The 18,123-nt window shown below is 50.9% G+C and overlaps 1 protein-coding gene across 1 annotated transcript in view; it reads right to left on the reverse strand.

Annotated features, from left to right (window-relative positions):
• Positions 1 to 350: 350 nt before the first annotated feature.
• Hcrtr2 (hypocretin receptor 2) overlaps positions 351 to 18,123 on the reverse strand; it is a 57,337-nt gene continuing 39,564 nt past the window's right edge. Inside the window, exons 4-9 of the mRNA XM_090356505.1 lie at positions 13,634 to 13,812; positions 8,890 to 9,133; positions 7,282 to 7,397; positions 3,089 to 3,297; positions 2,715 to 2,836; positions 351 to 2,134 (exon numbers count right to left, since the gene is read on the reverse strand). Of these exons, the coding sequence (XP_090212631.1) occupies positions 1,905 to 2,134; positions 2,715 to 2,836; positions 3,089 to 3,297; positions 7,282 to 7,397; positions 8,890 to 9,133; positions 13,634 to 13,812 (1,100 nt within the window). The 3' untranslated portion in view covers positions 351 to 1,904. The remainder of the gene's footprint in view (positions 2,135 to 2,714; positions 2,837 to 3,088; positions 3,298 to 7,281; positions 7,398 to 8,889; positions 9,134 to 13,633; positions 13,813 to 18,123) is intronic.

Here is an 18,123-nt window from a genome sequence, read left to right on the forward strand (position 1 = left end):
AGATGGTGGCAGTTCTGGTGTGGTGAGAAACCTTATTCCACATGGGCTAATAAACGGATCCCAGAAGACGTAGAGTGGTTTCGGATCTTAACACAAAAACTCCAGAGTCACCCAGAAGGCCGAGAACTACACACAGACCCACCCCAACCCCAAAGGCTTCTGTCTGCGTGGGTCCAGGGCAGTGTAGAAAGTTCCTGGGAGCTGCCGGCGTTGCTGGTTCTGTAATCACACTTTGGAAATCCGGCTTAGAAAAAAGTAATTCTGACCGGGTCTGTCACACACCATGTCAGTCTCCTCCCCCTCTCACCCCGCCCCCTCCCAATAACAAGGACTGCACATATATACTTTACATGACTACTTGCTACTCTAACCTGTTCCTTGGCTATTAAGGCATATTGCTCGCACAATTCAAAGTTACCTTCGAATTAAAGTGCTCCCTTTCATCACACTCTGAAAAGTGTACCTCTCCTTTCATGCAGCATACATGAAACAAAAAAAATTCTCGAATGTCCAAGGGGAGGGAGAAAGGAGAGACTTCTGAAGTCTTGCTTTGATTGACAGTGCAGATGCCTAACAGAGCAAGAGGCCTTGTGTAAAACGACCGCCTTGCCCTTGAGTGCGAAAAGGCACCCAGTAAAAACCTTACATTCCAAGATGGAGAACGAACAGTGGATAGCTTTGCTGTTCTGCTTTTCTCTGAAATGAGAACACGGAGTTGGAAACATTAAGAGGTACGCCTCTATGGTTCGTCTGTGAAATCATTAAGGGGTACACCTGTACGGTTCGTCTCTGTGAAAACATTAAGGGGTACACCTCTACGGTTCGTCTCTGTGAAAACATTAAGGGGTACACCTCTACGGTACATCTCTGTGTTCTGGTCCTTGCCATGCTTCCTGGTTGCCTCACCGCTCTGCTCTGAGCAAGACCCCACCGCTCCAGCTGTCTGTGCCCCCATGTCAGACTGTACATCGTTTATGGGGGTCGGAGGAGAGTCAAACCTGGTCACTGTGCCTGCCCGACCAGAAGTGAGCCACCTCGGAGCACAGAAGACGAGTCTTCAAGCACCTTCCCTACCCCCTGCCACTGGCACGCTCTGTTCTATTCATTCAGACAAGCAATTTCATTTGTGGGGTAGAAGAACATTACAATGTGATGTTGTCCCCTTGTTTTTAAATATTAAAAGTATTTTCTTACAGGTGGAAATTTGTATTCATTTTAGTAGTTTGCACGTAATTTACATAGAATATTAGTGGTTATGTGCTGGACAAGAAATATGAGAGACAACGAAGCTTCAGACCTGAGAAAATTGAGTAAGTGTTGATATCGGTGGAACAAAACGTTTGGTAGCCTCTATCTTATGCGATGTTGAAAGTTAGCTGTTAAATGTCTATGAACAGTACACTTCTCTGTAAATACTCTCTCAGAAGTCACTTTATAATGACAATCTTTGACTTTTTGAAAAAAAAAATTAAGTCAACTAGACATATGTCTCTTGTCACCTGGGGATTCATACTAGCTGCTTCTTTTTTGCAGCCAAGAGTAAATCGTCAAATAACCTTTGACAATTTTTCACCAGCTGTTTAAACAGGTGATTAAAAAAAGAACTAGGGATTGCAATGAAAATGAGAAGTGTTCCTTGAATCGATGCAGGTTTTAATGTCAAAGTGAAATAGCCTCACATAAGTTGAGCCAAAGCTTGAACTTCCAAATGTGTTGAAGCCAAACATTGAGAAATTGTTTTAAACTGACTTGCTCTTTTTGAAATTTCCAAAGAGCCATAACAGTTTGGTTTTGTTTTTTTTAAATGGGGAGGGGGCAACAATCATCTTACCCTCTGCTCCCAGGGGTAAGAGAACCATGTACAGAGGTTCTCCGTAAAAGGCGCGGGCCGGGCGGCGCGGGCTCTACCAGCTCTGCAGCGGGCCGGCGCCGTTGCCCGTGGGGAGGCGACTCAAGCTGGTGAGCAGGACTTGCTCGGAGAGTTTGGACAAGTTCTCAAAGTTGCTGATCTGCGTGGTGAGGGACTTCCGGCTCTCCGTGCTGGTCCTGCCCGCGGCCAGCCGGTCCTCCTGGCCAGGGCCCACGCCCAGGCAGCAGCAAGAAAATGCAGCTCTGAATTCCTCCCGAAACTTTCCTGGCAAAGCAGGGAGACAGAGAGACAGACAGACAGACAGAGGAGGGAGGGAAAGCTTTCCACCACTGGACACTAGGCCACCTGCGGCCTCAGGGAGATTCCCGAGGTCAGCATGAACCCTGGGGAGAGGCCCTGGGCCGCTCCAGTCCTCGTCCTCCCTCGTCCACCAAAGGACACCAGCACAAGGCCACCCAGAAGCCGTGGAAGAGAAGCCTTCCAGCAGGAAGCTCTGCCAGCCCCGGGGAGCGGGTGCTCCCGACTCCTCACCGCCATCCTTCGCTTCTTGTTTGAACGCGTGTTGGGTTTTACAAGGACCACGTAACGTGGGTCATTTTCTCTCGTGGGTCAGGTGGCCAGAAGTCCACGCCCTCCTCAAGGCAGGCCTGGCGGCTCACACCTGCAGCCCCAGCCCTCCGAGGAGGGGATGGAGGCCCGAGTTGGACGCCAGTTGAGCCTACGTAGTAGGACCTGCCTTACATATCACCAAACACAGACAGCCATGTGACTGCACACAGCGCAGTGTCACAGTGGGGCCTGGCTCCCGAGCTCGTCAGGGCGGAAGCGTGTGGGCAGCACTCACCACTGAGGAAGTTATAGATGATGGGGTTGGCAGCACTGTTGGCATAGACCAGCCAGTGTGAGAAGGTGAACCAGGCGTACACCGTCTCTCTGTCCTCCGCGTGGGCAAACATGCCGAAGACTCTGCGGAGGGAAGGGGACAGCGGAGCCTGCCGGGGGTGCAGGGAGGAGGAGGAGGTGCGCTGGGCCGCGCTCTTCCCTCCTCACACCCGGAGGTGGGCAGGGCCTGGACTAGACGTGCCCGCGGCCCCTGACCCCTGCCCCCTCCACCCACCACCCCGTCCCCTGTCACCACCACAGCCACCAGAGCTGCTAACTGCCAGGCTGGCGGTGCCCCTCCCCTCCCCCCTCCCCTCCCCCCAGGCACCCCCCCACCTCTTCAGCATGTTGAGGATGCTGACGGGCAGGTAGCAGATGGCAAACACGGCCAGCACCACCATGAGCATTCGGGCCGTTTTCCTCCGGGCTCTGATCTGCTTGATTTCCGCGGCCATGGCGCTGACGCGGGGTCTGGGCTGGCGTCCCGGCCCCTGAGACTGCAGAGGCTTCCATTTCCTCTGAGCCACCGATGAGGCTCCCGGAATCTGCAAGCAGAGGAGCCGTGGGGTTCGGGGGTGCCTGACTGCGTCCCCCTCCATCGGAGGCTGTGTGGCCGGGTTAGCTGGAGGAGCACATTGGAAAGGGGTCGGTGTTCAGGAGGGCGGCGCGTTCTCCATTAGAGATCCTAACGCTGCAGCCCTGCCCCAGCTCATCAGACAGGAGGACCCAGCCGAGAAGGAGCCCTGAGGGACCCTCCGTCCAACCCTCTCTGCCGCCATCTGCCGCCTGGAGAGCCAGGGCTTGGTCGGCTCTGCCTGGTGTTGGTGGCTCGCCTCGGACACAGCCCATCGCTGACCGGAAGGGGCAACCGTCTAGGAAGTCTGTGGTTTGCGATCTGGGCTTATGGAAGTGTTGTCTGTCCCGCCACGTCTCGGCACTGAGCAGAATCTGTGAGAGTCCTGAGACACAGCCAGGGCCTGTCCGCTTCCCGTCAGGCTCCGTCATGAAGGTGGGAAGCTGGTGCAGCAGGAAAGCGAGTTAGTCCAGCCCTGGAGAGGACAGCACACCAGAGCGCAGCCACGGCCACCACGGCTCCGTTCACACGGCTCAGCGTCCAGTCCGGCCGTGTCTGGGATGTGGTACGAGGGGACACCCGCCTGCCAGAGCCCAGCCCATCCCCTCCTCCCCGTCTGCAGGCCCAGGCGTCGTGCTCTGCTCCCCGTCAGGGTGATCCAGCTCCCGGGATGGGGATGGGTCTGACAGCGTCTCCTCCTCTGCACGTCTCTGTTCAGGGAGTATAAGTGTGACACGGGAAGAGAAGCAGCCATGACGCCGGGACAGAGCTGCAGCATGAACTGCTGGATGGCCTCGACTGCTTCACAGGGATCTGGGACGTCATTTAAACTCCTGTGATGCCATGGTGGAGTGCTCCCAGAAGGAGAGAACAGTGCTCTGCACCCTGGGGCTTCCGCCAGGACCGGAAAGGGTCAGCCAAAAGAAAATGGAGAGTGGGGTCCCTGCATCAGAAATACTAACGGACCTGGAGCTTCGCTTGAGCCAGCGACCTTCACCAGGATGGAGCTCCCCCCCCCCCACCGCCCTCCTCAGCTTCCCCCGGGTCAGACTCAGTCACTTTCAAACACTTCCTTAGTGGTGTTACTGGGGTTTACAGCTCAGTCTACACACGCTGCCTCGATTGGTGCCTGTTTAATCTCAACAGTACATCACAACAGTCTCTCCTCTAACATAGCTTTGTCCCTCCCTCTCCGCCTTACCTATGAATTGAATTAGGTGTTGGTAGACCAACACCTTCACAGTTTTGTAAACCATTGCCTTTTAATCTACATATGCAAGAACTACACACAGGTATCACACATGCTATCTTTTGTGTTTACCTTGGCTCGAGCTCTAGTTCTGTGTGTGATTTGAGTGACTGTCTTTTGGTTCTGTCTGTGTAAATTCCTAACATGCTCCCCGTTTCCCCCCATCCTCGTGATTCCTTTGAAGAATGCAGAGCAGAGCAAGAGATGGAGAGAAGGGCTGAAAAGAGTAAGGTCTTTCAAAATCTTTGGAAAGTTGACTCTCATAGCCTTACAGGATTTGGCCTCCCCCTCCCCATCCCCTCCAGTGCTTGATAAACATGTCTGTTGTGGATTGGAAGCAGCTCTTATGATGGTTCAAATGTAGGTATGTAGGTGCTACATTCTCCAGAGGCTTGGGCCTGGAAAACATGCTGTCATGCGCACAAGAGGCCACGCCAAGCCCCAAATACAAAGTTCTTAAAAACAGGCATTATAGAGAATGGCTTGCAGTTTTCTGAGTCCCCTGCATCATACTGTCAAAGAGAGAACTTAAATAACTGGTTCTACCAAAGAATGGACTGATTCTTTCAATGAGGCATGAAATTCTCGAGAAGTCAAACCAGGACACGTAGTTAGCTCTCTAAATCTCAGAGTAGACAACAGATTTGCACACCTCTGCGATTTCAAGCAAATGGGACAGGATCTCTGCTTGATGGCTTGCTCGCTGGGCCGGTGCTCACAGAGCACCAGCAACTCTGTTTATGGACACTGACAGTTGGGAATGGAGAATTGCTCAAGCAGAAGTCTACATAATTACCCATGTGGGGTTAATTTACTTTATTGTGGCTGCTGAAGTGAGCCCAGATCCACTTGCTATTATCCTTTCCAATCTGTTTTGTAAATATTTTAGTTTCATTATCGGGCTGCATAACTGCAAATCTTCTGAGCCGCGAGGCTTCTACTGACCAGAACAATTCATCAGAAAGAATATGTGGATTACTTCTAAACCTACAATGCAGTTTTGAATTTATCTTTCAATTGGCAAAGTTGAGCACAAGTTTAAATTTAAAGGAAATTGTTTGGTATAGTGAAAATATTTTATAAATGGCCACTGTTCCTCAGATGCAGGCGAGGCTGGGAAGCCAGTGGGACAGGGCAAATCCACCCATTATCTGTTCTCGTAGTATTTTTCCGCCTACAGCCACCCCAGGATGGGTAGGTATCTCTCTGTCAAGAACATGGCCCCTCTCCGGGACCAAGGGTAAACATAAGTCATGCTTGGGCCAATGGAAAGTTGGTGGACATTAGGTTATTGCAGTGCTCAGCATAAATTTGGGCTGGAGCGGAGCTACCATTGTTTTAAAACACGTGCAAACTGGAATTATTGTGTAGACCACAAGCGTGTTTCACGGCAGCATCGCTGGCGGCCAGGTTGAGGGATGCCGCCACAGCAGAGACCCTTGAGATGCAGCCCTGGCTGCAGGGTCAGGTAGAGAAGTCGGGGAGCACTGAAGCCCAGCCATCTGTTAGACTTGTTCCCATCTGTGATGCCTACGTTGTGGGTTGGTTTTTATGCGTCTTTGTTTCAGTTGAAGAACTTGGGAAATCCAAATTTAATAAACGGAGCCCCTGGCTGCACTTGCAAGGTCACGAGAGCCGTGCCTTATTTGCAAACCCAGACAAGGAGACATTTTGGGCCTTGTGTGATGGACGGCTGGATTGTTCACACACAAGACGATTCGGTAAAACATGACCTTGAAAAATGCCTCACAAAGCAAGAGTGGACTTCGTTGCAAATGGAGACTCATCCTCAAGGGCCAAATAAAAGGCATGTAATATTTGAGCAAACGGCAAGTCTCCCCTGTTCTGAAGACTGTGTCAAGGGAGAGACAAGCTGCATGGCTCTGCACTCAGATGACAAACTCAGGGCAATAACTGCAGAAATGGTGAACACATATCTTTTAAGCATTCTGCTGTTTCAAGGTGCAACTTGTGAAACACAAGAATCTGAGCCACTTTAGTTGTCCACGCTCTGTAAGTCTATTCTGTTTTCGTTGGTGATTTTTCTTCAGGTCATTAAGGTTCACCTGCACCCTCTGTACCCCTTTGCTAGGGGCCCCTGGGCTTCTGTTGCCGGGGGGATTTTTCTCTCTGAGTGAGTGCATGTGATTTCTCTAGATCGTCCATCACTGGAGATGTAGACTGAAAGCAGAGTCCCGTGAAAGACAGATGCACCAAGGCACAGGACGGATGGATGGTGAGAATGCGCGCTGGCTTCATGGATGCAGCAGGATTCTCTAACCAACGGCAGTTACACCAAGGCAGAGGGCACACCTGTTTGAAAATTCGAGTGATGCCTGATTTTTCTGCTTTTCTAGAAATGAACTCTCTGAAGGTAGAGACTGAACTCAGAGGCTGAACGGTGCTGTACAAACCTCATAAAATCCAGCCGTTTAGACTTGGAGACTCAGGACACGCAGAGTGGATTTTTATTCGCTATTGCTCATTAAAAGCTAAATCAGTCCTGTGCCTCCGGGACTAAAATCACCTCAAATAATCACCGAGATGGGAATTTCAAGTACTCAAGGCAGGACTGCAGACCTTCCCTCAACGTCAGTGGAAGGCAAAGGCGAGGTGGGCGCATACAGGCGCTAGGGAGGAGCAGAGCGGACGGGCACTGCCTTGGGCGCCTTCTGCCCCGCCAGAGGCCAACGCTGTCTCACCTACCTGCCGGCACCAGAGTTTCCGGAAGATCTGCAGATACGCCAGCACCATGAGACACAGCGGGGCCACGTAGGTCACCAGGAAGAAGCAGGTGTGGTACACCCTCGGGTAGACGTCGCCTGGGACGGAAGGCAAGGGGTCAGCTGGCTCTTGATTTTTAATAGAGACATTTCTGAGCATTTCCCTTCAGATACAGAATTACCTTCTACAGGACATTATTAACACGCTACAGGAAATAATTCACATCCCCACCCCACCCCGTGGACTCCCCCCCTATGCCCCCCAGCCCTGCACAGGCTTCTGGAAGTCAGGTGATCACTAGTGATAGCCTTTCATTAGGCTTGACTTAATCTAACTGATTCAGACCATCCAGCTGGGGTCTCAGTGCTTCCAGCGAGGGGACTTGATCAAGTCTGGGCACAGTGGGGCGAGAACAGAAGGCACTTTGTGCTACTGTGTTGAATGACTGGAAAACATGCAGTCATTTAGCATCGTGTGTCTCTGCACAGACCGTGTGCCTGGATTCTTCATGAAAGGGAGAATTTGGAGGCCTTTGGTTTTTATGGCAGTGTGGGCATTTTCTTTTGTATGCACCTCCCGTCTCAGCACAACTACCTCCGGGTTGTAGTGACTGTGGAATTCATCATTAATCCTTAATGCACAGAGAGAGGACATTTATTAGACACAATCATTTGATGGTTGGTCTTGTGGCTTAATATTAATATTTTAACACTCTATGTAAGGTATGTTTACTGCTGGATCCATTCTGTTCTTGTTCTTTGGGTGCTAGGAGTGAGCCCAGGGCTTTGTACGCAGTTGGCACGGACTCTCCTCACTGTGCATTGCTCTTAACGCTGGAGAAGCTTCCTGTGTCTCCTCACACGTGAGCACAGCCCAGCAGGGTGGCACCTTGGCCACAATCCAGGGCTGGACTCCGTGTCTCCATGCCAGATGTGCCACAGACACAGACACCAGTGGCTCAGTGTAATGGAGATGGAATACAAAGCAAGAGCTTGCTTTTGTTTTGCTCTGCTTTGTTTTATTTTGAGCCTGGTATTGGCATAGGCTCTCATTCCATGACCCCAGTGCAGAACAGGACTATTATGCCTGCAGATTTTGGCCCTCATTACCCCAGGATATTCCCTGGAAATCTACTGCCTGTGAAGTCGTGAGTCTGCCTCAGACCGCCCTGAGATTTGACAGGTAACCCTCTGTCCTTCTCACCCCCGTGGCCACAGTTTAGAGTGCTGACCAGAGGGGAGCAGAGGCCACCGAGGGCTGGTGTGTTTCAGGGTGGTCAGGGAGTGTGCGATTGGCTGATTACCACATGTGACCATAAGGAGCCCCATGTGCAGAAATGTCAATCGAGGAAAATGACACTTTCAGACTAGGAGAGGTGACTCTAATAAGGAGATCAAGGCCAGAGCTCTACCACCTGAGCCTCAGCACCACTTCCGGCTTTTTTCTCTGTATGTATGTGGAACCCGGGGTCTTTGTGCCTGCTGGGCAAGCACTCTAACACCAGGCCCCGTTCTAGGTCTTTTTCAGGAGCCCAGGTGGAGCTCAAGGTGTGGCACGCAGTGTCGGGGGCCCGGGCGGCACACGGCTCACCTGCCCAGCGCTCGTCGCACACGGTGAACAGCAGCGTCTTGTTGGCCAGGCCCGGGAGCATGCTGCTGCACTCCATGACCACGGCCTGCGGGACCATGATCACGCACGACACCACCCAGATCACCACGATGCTGTTGCGCGCCCGCTTGGCCGTGCTCTTGAACATGAGCGGGTGGCAGATGGCGTACCACCGGTCCAGGGCGATGCAGCTCAGCGTCAGCACGGACACGGACACCGACACCGTCTGTGGAGAGAACACGGCCCACGTTGGCCTCGGGACCGGTCCACCTTGGGTCCAGGTCCCCCTCAGGCCCCGTCTGGCTGGGGCCCGGTCCACCTCTGGGGCTGCCACACCCAGGAGGCCCCGGTGGACCTTGGAGGCCCACAGAGTGGTCAGTCCACAGCTCAGGTGTGAGGAAGACAATCCCCACCATCGAATCCTACTCTTCGTCACACGGTGGAAGAGGCAGAAAACCCTAGAAAGGCAGCAGGAAGTGGTCTTTCCCCACACACCTGCCTCGGACGCCATGCAGACTCTGCACGGAGGACAGGACTGCCCTTGTAGCATTTATGTGTTTTGCTTTACCTCTTTTCTACTTACAGGGGAATCAACCGTCAGGTAGAAAGAGAGAAAATGCACATGTTCATTCTGAACTATAAAACACCTTTTCACTTAAAAAGAAGGACGTGAGGTGTCTTTGCTTTTAATTGTCGTGGGAATCAGACAGGAATTACATTTATTTACCATGTATGAATCATGGATATGTCATCTCATAATTTTAAGTAGGAAGGGACATTTGTACATTTGTTGATTTCCAGTAAAATGACTGTGAAGAAAGGACTGATTCAGGCTTGAAGAGTTTCTGGGTAGCAATCTCTGTGCCATCATCTGCTCTCTAATAATAAAATCAACTTGCCTTGAAAAAAATCAGCTAGATATCCTCAGCAGTATAAATCTTTGTTTCCATTGGAACAATATTAACATTTTACACATGCCTACCCATATCTAGTCAGTTTATGTAACTGTGTTTAATGTTTTCTTCTACTTGGAGGGAATGTGGCGTTGTAGATTTGAGAATTCAGGCTATTCACCTGCCTGTGTTTGCTATTATTTTAGGAGTATTATAATGGTGGTGATAATTTTACTATCAATTCTCTCTTTCATTCTAGCAGTCACAGAAGAATATTTACTTACTGCAAGGTTTGCCAATTCTCGCATGCTAATTTCATTCTAAGTGTCATGTTAAGGGAAGGTTTCTGCCAGAGAGGGCTCTGGTCTGCTGAGGACTCCTGAGAATTCCCTAGCGAATTCCCTAGCGCTGTGCTGGGCTCCTGCTTCTGTCTCTCACTGTGTCTCCATCTCTCACCTCTCTCTCATAGTAGGACCATACCTCACCCCCACCAAACTCCAAGCCTTCCCAGAAAATAATCTGGTGCACCTTTGGCCGCGGGATCCCATCCAAACCTGGGAGGAGAACAGGCGGTCCAGATGTGCTCAGCCCTCTGGATAGCTGGTGTGTCTTCTCTAACAGTTCCGAGTGTGAAGCGTTCCCCTCGAGGTCTAACCCACCCGAATGCGTGGGCGCTGGTGCCCCCACTGCTGAGGGATGGAAGGAGCCCGCGGGGTCCTGTCACCTCCCTGACTCGGGCAGAGCAGTGCGGCTTGTGCAGCACGGCACAGTGAGAAGACGCGCCGGCCCTACTGGAGCAGCGTGGAGAGTTCACGGGGTCGGACACTGCCATCCGCTCACACCAGGGATGCTCTATTCTGCGCTCTGAATCCCACACTTGCAGCTCTAGGTGACACACGCATGGGTGGCTCACCCCCGCTCACCTCCGCTTCACGGCGGTCTGTCTGGGATGTGAAAGTTCGTCCTGATTCAGGGGTCGTGGGCGCGAGCTCGGCTGGGTGCCTCTGCCCTGGGATTCTGACAGCAGCTGGTACAGCGCAGTAGTAAATCACGAGAGAAGCGTGTCTCACGTGGACTGTGGACGCTGTGGGCAGTGGGCACCTTGCTTTATGGTCACGTGGAGATAGACCCAAACCACCTCAGTGACTCATGAGGGCACAGGCTCGGCTCTGCCAAAGCATAAATTTGGATGAAAGGCATGAGCAGAGTAGATCATGCTAAAATCTCACAGAGGGCTGCGAGCGTGGCCTAGTGGCAGAGTGATGGCCTAGCATGCACAAAGACCTGGAAGTGGTGCTGTGGCTCAGGTGGTGGAGCTCTAGCCTTGAGAAAGCTCAAGGACAGTGCTCAGGCCCTGAGTTCAAGCCCAGGACTGGCAAAAAGAAAAAGAAAAAGAAAATCAGAGAGTGAATGAGGTGGCCTCCCTGACCATCCACCATCGAGCACCTACATTTTACTTGAGGTTTGCTCGTCATTTCCTGGAATTCTCTATGCCGGGCCTGTTCCACACTTGTAAAATAATGCACTCTCTACATGTAGCCAACCACTCTCACCAGTGACTGAAATACGTGATAATTATCCAGCTAATAGCCTAGTAAACGTCAATGGTCTTAGAATTATAGAATTATTAAAGATCTATCTAAAAGGGTCACTTTCATTATGCAGCTAAGCATTTGTGAAGTTTTTAAGTTTTGAGTACTTGCCAGAATGTCATAATGTGCCACTCATAAATCTAAAGCTTGCACTCTATTTAGGAGAACGAAGAGCACATAAAACATAGCAAACTAGCAAATGCTCAAAGAGTTGACAATATGACAAAGTAATCTAAAAGATTGACTGGGTATTACAGTCGTTGTGAGGAGGAGAAATGCATCTGGATAATTTACCAATGCACGGTGGTCTTTCTGCAGCTTCATCTTCCTACCAAGAGGAAACACTGGGTACGATAATGGACAGACCCATTTTGCTCCATTCTGTGCTTACTTATTAGTTTATACTTGGCCTGAGGAGGAGCAATAATCCATGGAGGCAATTAGACTGGGTATGGTTTAACAGAGGCAGACAGAGTTTCTCTGGCGATGAAGATGCCCCTATGGCTGTAGGGCTTTTAATAAGCTGTTCGGTGTGAGAGAATTTAAGACAGCCGTCCACTGGTTACACACTGTTTGGGGCAGATTGTCCTTTCGTGCTCCTAGCAGACTCAGATACTCGCTCCACAGCACAGACTTGCCGTGTGTCAGAACAACACAGGGCCGCATGGCTTCTGGCTCACAGATCACAGGAGGCTTTCTCAGCCCGGTGAGTCTGGGGGCAGCTGGAGCCGTCCCGGCCCTGAACGCCACCCCCAGCCCTTCCAGCCCGGGGAGGAATTGGGGCCAAGAAAATAAAATGTGCCGCATGTCCCACGGAACTGGAAAACTATTAGAAGGTTTGACTTAGAGCTTTCCCAGTGTCTCTGTGTGAACGCCATGGAAGCATCCATTTATACCTGGTTCTCAGAATGTTTCTCCTGGCTATTCTTCAGACTGTTTCTAAGATTGGCTGCATTCGTTTGTGCAGTACATTCCTGGCCTCCACATCTACCTTACAGTGAAAAATGAGGTATGCTGGCGGAGGATCACGGCATCACGGCTTCCCCGCACTGCTGCCCCTCCGTGCCTGAGGTCTGACCTTACGAAGCGTCGGCTCTCTTTCGACTCGGTCACTGAACGTCTGCTGAGCTCAAGATCTCTTTCTGACACTGGAAGCTTCTCTGATCAGCCCGAGAATGTTGTACTGGGCACTCAAAGACTGGAGCGAGTGAGGATGAGGGTGGGGGTGGGGGCAGACAGTGGCTGTCCGCAGTGGCCGGTCCACTTGCTGACCGGCTCTTACAGGAAGTCCACCACTCTACGGCTTGACCCTGGCTGCCTCCTGGTGAATCTCTTTTCATGCCCAAAGGTTTTACATCATGCCAAATATACATTTTTTAATTACTGTCTCTAAATACTTGTTCCTCATCTCTTTAGTACAGAGAGTGTTTGTTTTCTTTGCCAATGGAACATTTAATGACCCTGTGCATCGCTGATGCTTGTTGTAAACATACTGTTTATAACATGCCATAGGTCATGTCTGAGCCTCAAGAATGTATGTAAATGTCCTATCAAAAGAACCTCGCAGGGGCCGGGAGCTTGGCCTAGTGGTAGAGTGCTTGCTAGCATGCACCAAGACCTGGGTTCGATTCCTCCGTACCACATATACATAGAAAAAGACAGAAGTGGTGCTGTGGCTCAAGTGGTAGAGCTCTAGCCTTGAGAAAAAGAACCCAAGGACAGTGCTCAGGCCCTGAGTTCAAGGCCTAGGACTGGCAAAAAAAAGAACCACATAAATGTATCTCACTAAAACCAGTCCTCTTTACCAGGAGGCGCAGTGCCAAGTGTCTGTGCCTGTGCCCGGCTCTGGGTGGAAAGGAGTTTCAGAACAGGTTGATGTAGAACTGATGGCAACGTCAGTTTGAGGCAAACCTCAAACCCCCTCAGAATGGCAACAGAAAGCCAAGCTGGGATCCTCTGTTTGTACCGAGATCCTTGTACCAAGAGAGCCTAAGTCCTTCACCTGGTCACGAATCACACGGAGCAACGGGGGACTCAACCGCCGAGCCTTCCCGTGCGTACACAACATCGTGGGGAGATGCGCCGGTCTGCAGCTTTACCTGAGCCCAGGCAGTAACCTGTTCCTGCAGGAAAATGTGACAGAGGCGGGCGACTCCACCTGCTTCCTGACTGACCCCGCCTCGTCCCCCAGGCGCCGGGCTCGGGTGGAAGGGAGCACGCGGGGGAACGCGAAGGCCTCACCTGCAGGTAAGGGATCACTTTGCAGAGGGACTGCCCGAAGAACCAGGTCTCGGTGATGTCCACCACCAGCGTGGCCGGAAGGCAGGTGACGGTCACCATGACGTCGGCCAGGGACAAGTTGACGATGAAGTAGTTGGTGACCGTCCTCATGTGCTGGTTCTTCCACACCGCCAGGCACACTGGCTCGAGAGAGGGAGGAAGGCACGGTAAGCAAAGGAACACGCTGTCCGCCCAGCGGGGACCACGGGCCAGCTGCTTCCTCTGCCTGACCACCCCGCCCAGCTGCGCCGAGGCCCTGGGCCCCTGTCCCCAGCCTGGGGGACGCTGCGGAAATGCCACGCTCACCCGGCTAGACCTTCCTCCCTCAGTCTCCGGGGCTGTGTTGGTTTTATTTGAGTTTGAGTCCCCAAAGTCACTGGTATGTAATTGTCCAAGAAACCCGTACCCGGTGACTGCAAGTGAAGCACCATTTCTTCAGACAATGACATACCATTTGTCCAGGGCGGGTCACACCAGCACATGGCACCCAACCAGTATTCAGGCAGGTGTGTGTTCAACCAACGGTTCAGTGCCCACGCTTGCCTTAGCCTGCTCTGCTCACTCACAACTCCCGGGAGCAACACGGGAAGTGAATTCTGTGAATACACTCTCTAATCGATGGGAGAAAATTAGCTAATGAATACTAGGGTCGTAGTCCAAGGCCATCTCCCTCCTTTGCCGTGTCCCGCGCTCTTGGTTGATGCAGGCAATGGAGATGGTGCTAGGGTCTGTAATGATTGTTCCACTGGAAATTATTCCACACAACCTATCATCTGATGCATGAATGACCACCTCTGCCGAATCACGGATTTAATACACCAGAGAATATACGACTTTCAGAAGTCCTTGAGCTCCTTTCATGATCACTTTAGCTGCTGGCAAGTCCCTGTTCATGCTGAGTTGACATCTGTTCCCATTTCATGTCTGCTTACTAGTTCTCAATGTCTTCTTAGAAATCCGAAACTAAGCACTCCATACCTAACTCCCTGTTACCCCATGCTTCATTGTTTACTTGTGCGGATCAGAAAATGTATGGTAAAGTCAATACCTTAACAAATCACAGGCACAGTCTCACAGCCCTGCCCCAGCTGTGGGCCAGGCTTACGTCCCAGCCTTGGCTTCTTCCTCTCCCAGCCCCTGGGGCTTCCTGGCCTCTCGGCGAGCCCTGCAGCTCGGAGCGGCCATGCCCCGTCCGTCTCTGGGGTCGCAGGCCTTTGTGCCTCGGCAGGGATGCTCATGACACTGGAAAGGGTGTCTCGCCTTGGTGCAGCACCACTTCATCGTCACAAATCCCGTCAGCAGCAACCTTGGGCTCTGGCCAGGCTGCTCTGGGAGGCGGGAGCTCCACTGGAGGGTGTGTGACAAGCAGAGGCTCCAACCCCTGACGGCATGCGCCCAGCTGCTGGACGAGCCCAGTTCTACCCAGGCTTCTAATCTTGGCTTCCCTGGATCAGGACGCCAGCCTCATCTGTGCAGCTGGTGCCACCCTCCCCCTCCACCGGCTGGGACCCTCCCTCCCGGAGGCCTCCCCTCGGGAGGAGCCTGGGGGCTGCAGGGCCCAGCCCTGGGGCTTCACTCTGCCCCTCCCTCTCCGTCAGCAAAGCCTTCTTGCCTTACCGCCTTCTTAGCAGCCAAGTTGCACATTTTTGGTCATATGTGTGTCCGATTATTAGAATTATGTTGTTGTGTTGCAGTTTAAGTCTTTCCCTTAGACTCCTAGCAAGGCAAGAAAGGAGGAAAGGGGAAATCTATGAAGGATATAATTGGGCATATTGGAGAATGTAGAACACTTCGTGCTTTATGGCGGACTGCATGATGGTAGACGGGTCATAGTTGTTGTGTTCTGCCTATTCTGATATCTATAGGAGGCTTCTACCCGATTTCCACGCTCTTCCCTTTGAGTGAAGCGGCCTTTACTTGTGTCCTTTCTTTTGGGTGAAATCTGAGGGCTCTGGGTGAAATGTGCTCCCGTGGATGTGACAGTCAACTGCTGCTCTCCCTTCTCCATGTCCAGTCGCCGGGGCAGCTGGGGTATAGTCTGAGACCTGGGCTGGGCCACGGCACTTGAGGCCACTGCTGTGAAGGCCACAAACGTCATAGCTGTGCTGATCTGCAGTGAAGCCTCCTCTTAGAAGCCTGATTCTCCATGAACTAGGAATCCGAGAGGAAAGACTGAGCACAGAAGGAGAGAGAGATGGAGCAGGTGAGGAAGCAGAGTCAATGCAGTGCCACCTCAGGCATGGATTTTTACTCAGAGAGAGATCCAAAGGGCAGCAGTGACAAGAAGGCAAAAATCCATGTCTTCCACTTCCCAAAATCCATGTCTCTCACTCCCCCACACCGGCCTCTCTTTCTCTATACAGCAGGGTATACAGAGCGGGTCCTTCTTTTGTCCAAGCTGCTTGTGAAAATCCACAGGCCAGCCTGACAAGGTGACCACTAAAAAAGTACGTTAGTAAAAAAATATTCAGGAAACGACCTGATCGTGGAACTGGTTACGGCACGGGCACGTCAAACGGCCGTTCACAGGGATGATAAACGTGAATTTATCATTCTCCAAAGGGCGTGTTGGCTATTATTAGTTTCACATCGACTTTGGTGTTAGTATCTGTCAAAACACATATGGACAAAGACGAATTCTCAAACCAATCATTCACCTGGAGACATTCAAAGTAACCCAGTGTTTATGCACTACAGCACCAAAGCTGACTTGATGCAAACACCATCGGAGGCCCGGCTAGGATTATTTAATGGACGCATGGTCCCTGAAATGTCAGGTAGTAATCGACAATAAGATATAACATCAAATTATGAGCTATTACTGTATTACCACACCTCTAAAAATCTGAACCAAATATGTCAGGTTAAGTTTACTGCCTTATGAATATATTTGATCTCTATAATGTTAAAATGGAAGACAGACATTATGCTGGGGAAAATGAGCCAAACGCAAAAGGACAACTATTTCATGACTGCATTTCCATCTGTCACGGGGACTCAGAACCAGAGGGAGAGGAGGAAGGTTTCCGTTTGTTTGGTTTGGTTGGTTGATTGGCTGGGTGATTTTTTTGAAACAGCTTCTCTCTATCTGTCTCAGCACAAACTAACATACAGTCAAGGCTGGCTTCTGGGGCTTCTAAAATCATTCATTCTCCTGTTCAGCTCCACAGTTAGGGGATTATAAGCATGCCACACCAAACGCAGGAAAAACACTTTTTAAAACTATAAAACTACTCAGCATAAATTAATTGTAGAAGGATTTCAATGTGACATGACCGATGCAGTATGCTCTACCAGACTGACCTTTTGCGCTCTCTCCCTCGTCTCCCCATTTCTTTTCTGATGGGAGTGTGGGGGGGTGGAGGAGAGACCACTATCTGGTGAATAAAAACTATCCATTTGGAAAGCAGCAGAGGTTGGGAGACGGCTGGTGCAGTGGCAGCACACACACACGCACACACACACACGTGAGGTATTCACCCCCGTTGTCTGTGCTTTGCTCTCTTCTCCCCTTTGGCCCTGGTGGCGGCCTCGTGTGTCCAGTGACAGCCAGCTCATCGTTTGCAGGTTCCAGACCTGAGCTCTTTCCCGTGTGCTCACACAGGACAGGAGCTTCCTTCTTCTCACTGCGGGGCAGCAGCCCACTGCTCTGAACCGCTCTGTCTGTTGGTAGAGGTTCTGTCTCCATTTCTGACTAAGTAGACTCAGGATGGCATGGATTTCTTAGGATACTCATCTCATTTACCCCGGGTATCAACCCAGTAGCAGGCTCTCTGTATAATACGGCAGGTCTGGGTTTAGAATGTCAAGAGCCCGCCATGAAGTCTTCTGCAAGGCTAATCTAAATTACATACGTCCTCCTTCCCACTGGCCCTTCTGTCGTCCTCAAAAGTCCGCCACACAGAGCAGACGAGCTCTGTCAAATCTAGCGTACTGAAGTAAAACCTAAAACAGTGACATGAAGCACAAGGGTTTGTTTTTTTTTAAAAACTCAACATTCTAAGATATTAATGGATACCAAAGACAGCAGCCTTGTAATTTTTCACAGAAATTTTAGTCATTTGCAAAGTAAAAGTATTTGTGATGTAAGGATAATAAACTTATAGATGCTAAGGTACTACTTAGAGTTAAGGTTGAGGTTGAATTAGTTTGAATATCTATGAATATATGCATGTCAAAGATATATGGGATAACCATTTTTGACTGTTATATATTACAGGATACATCTCTAAAACGGTATTTCCTTAGGAAACATATTGAAAATGCTGTAGTTCCAGTCTTCCCCACACAGTGTCAGTCGAAGACCTGAAAACCACTCTCCCCTGCCAGCCACTCAGCTGTGAGCTCTGTGAAGCAGAATGGAAGTTTCAAGTCACACCTTCTGGAATGAAAAATGTGCATTCCTCTGAAAGTATATTTCCTATTGAGCTTTATATGCTTTCAAAGGGAGG

The sequence above is a fragment of the Megascapheus bottae genome, chromosome 22 (assembly GCF_031878675.1).
Source record: "Megascapheus bottae isolate mThoBot1 chromosome 22, mThoBot2.hap1, whole genome shotgun sequence".
NCBI lineage: Eukaryota > Metazoa > Chordata > Mammalia > Rodentia > Geomyidae > Megascapheus > Megascapheus bottae.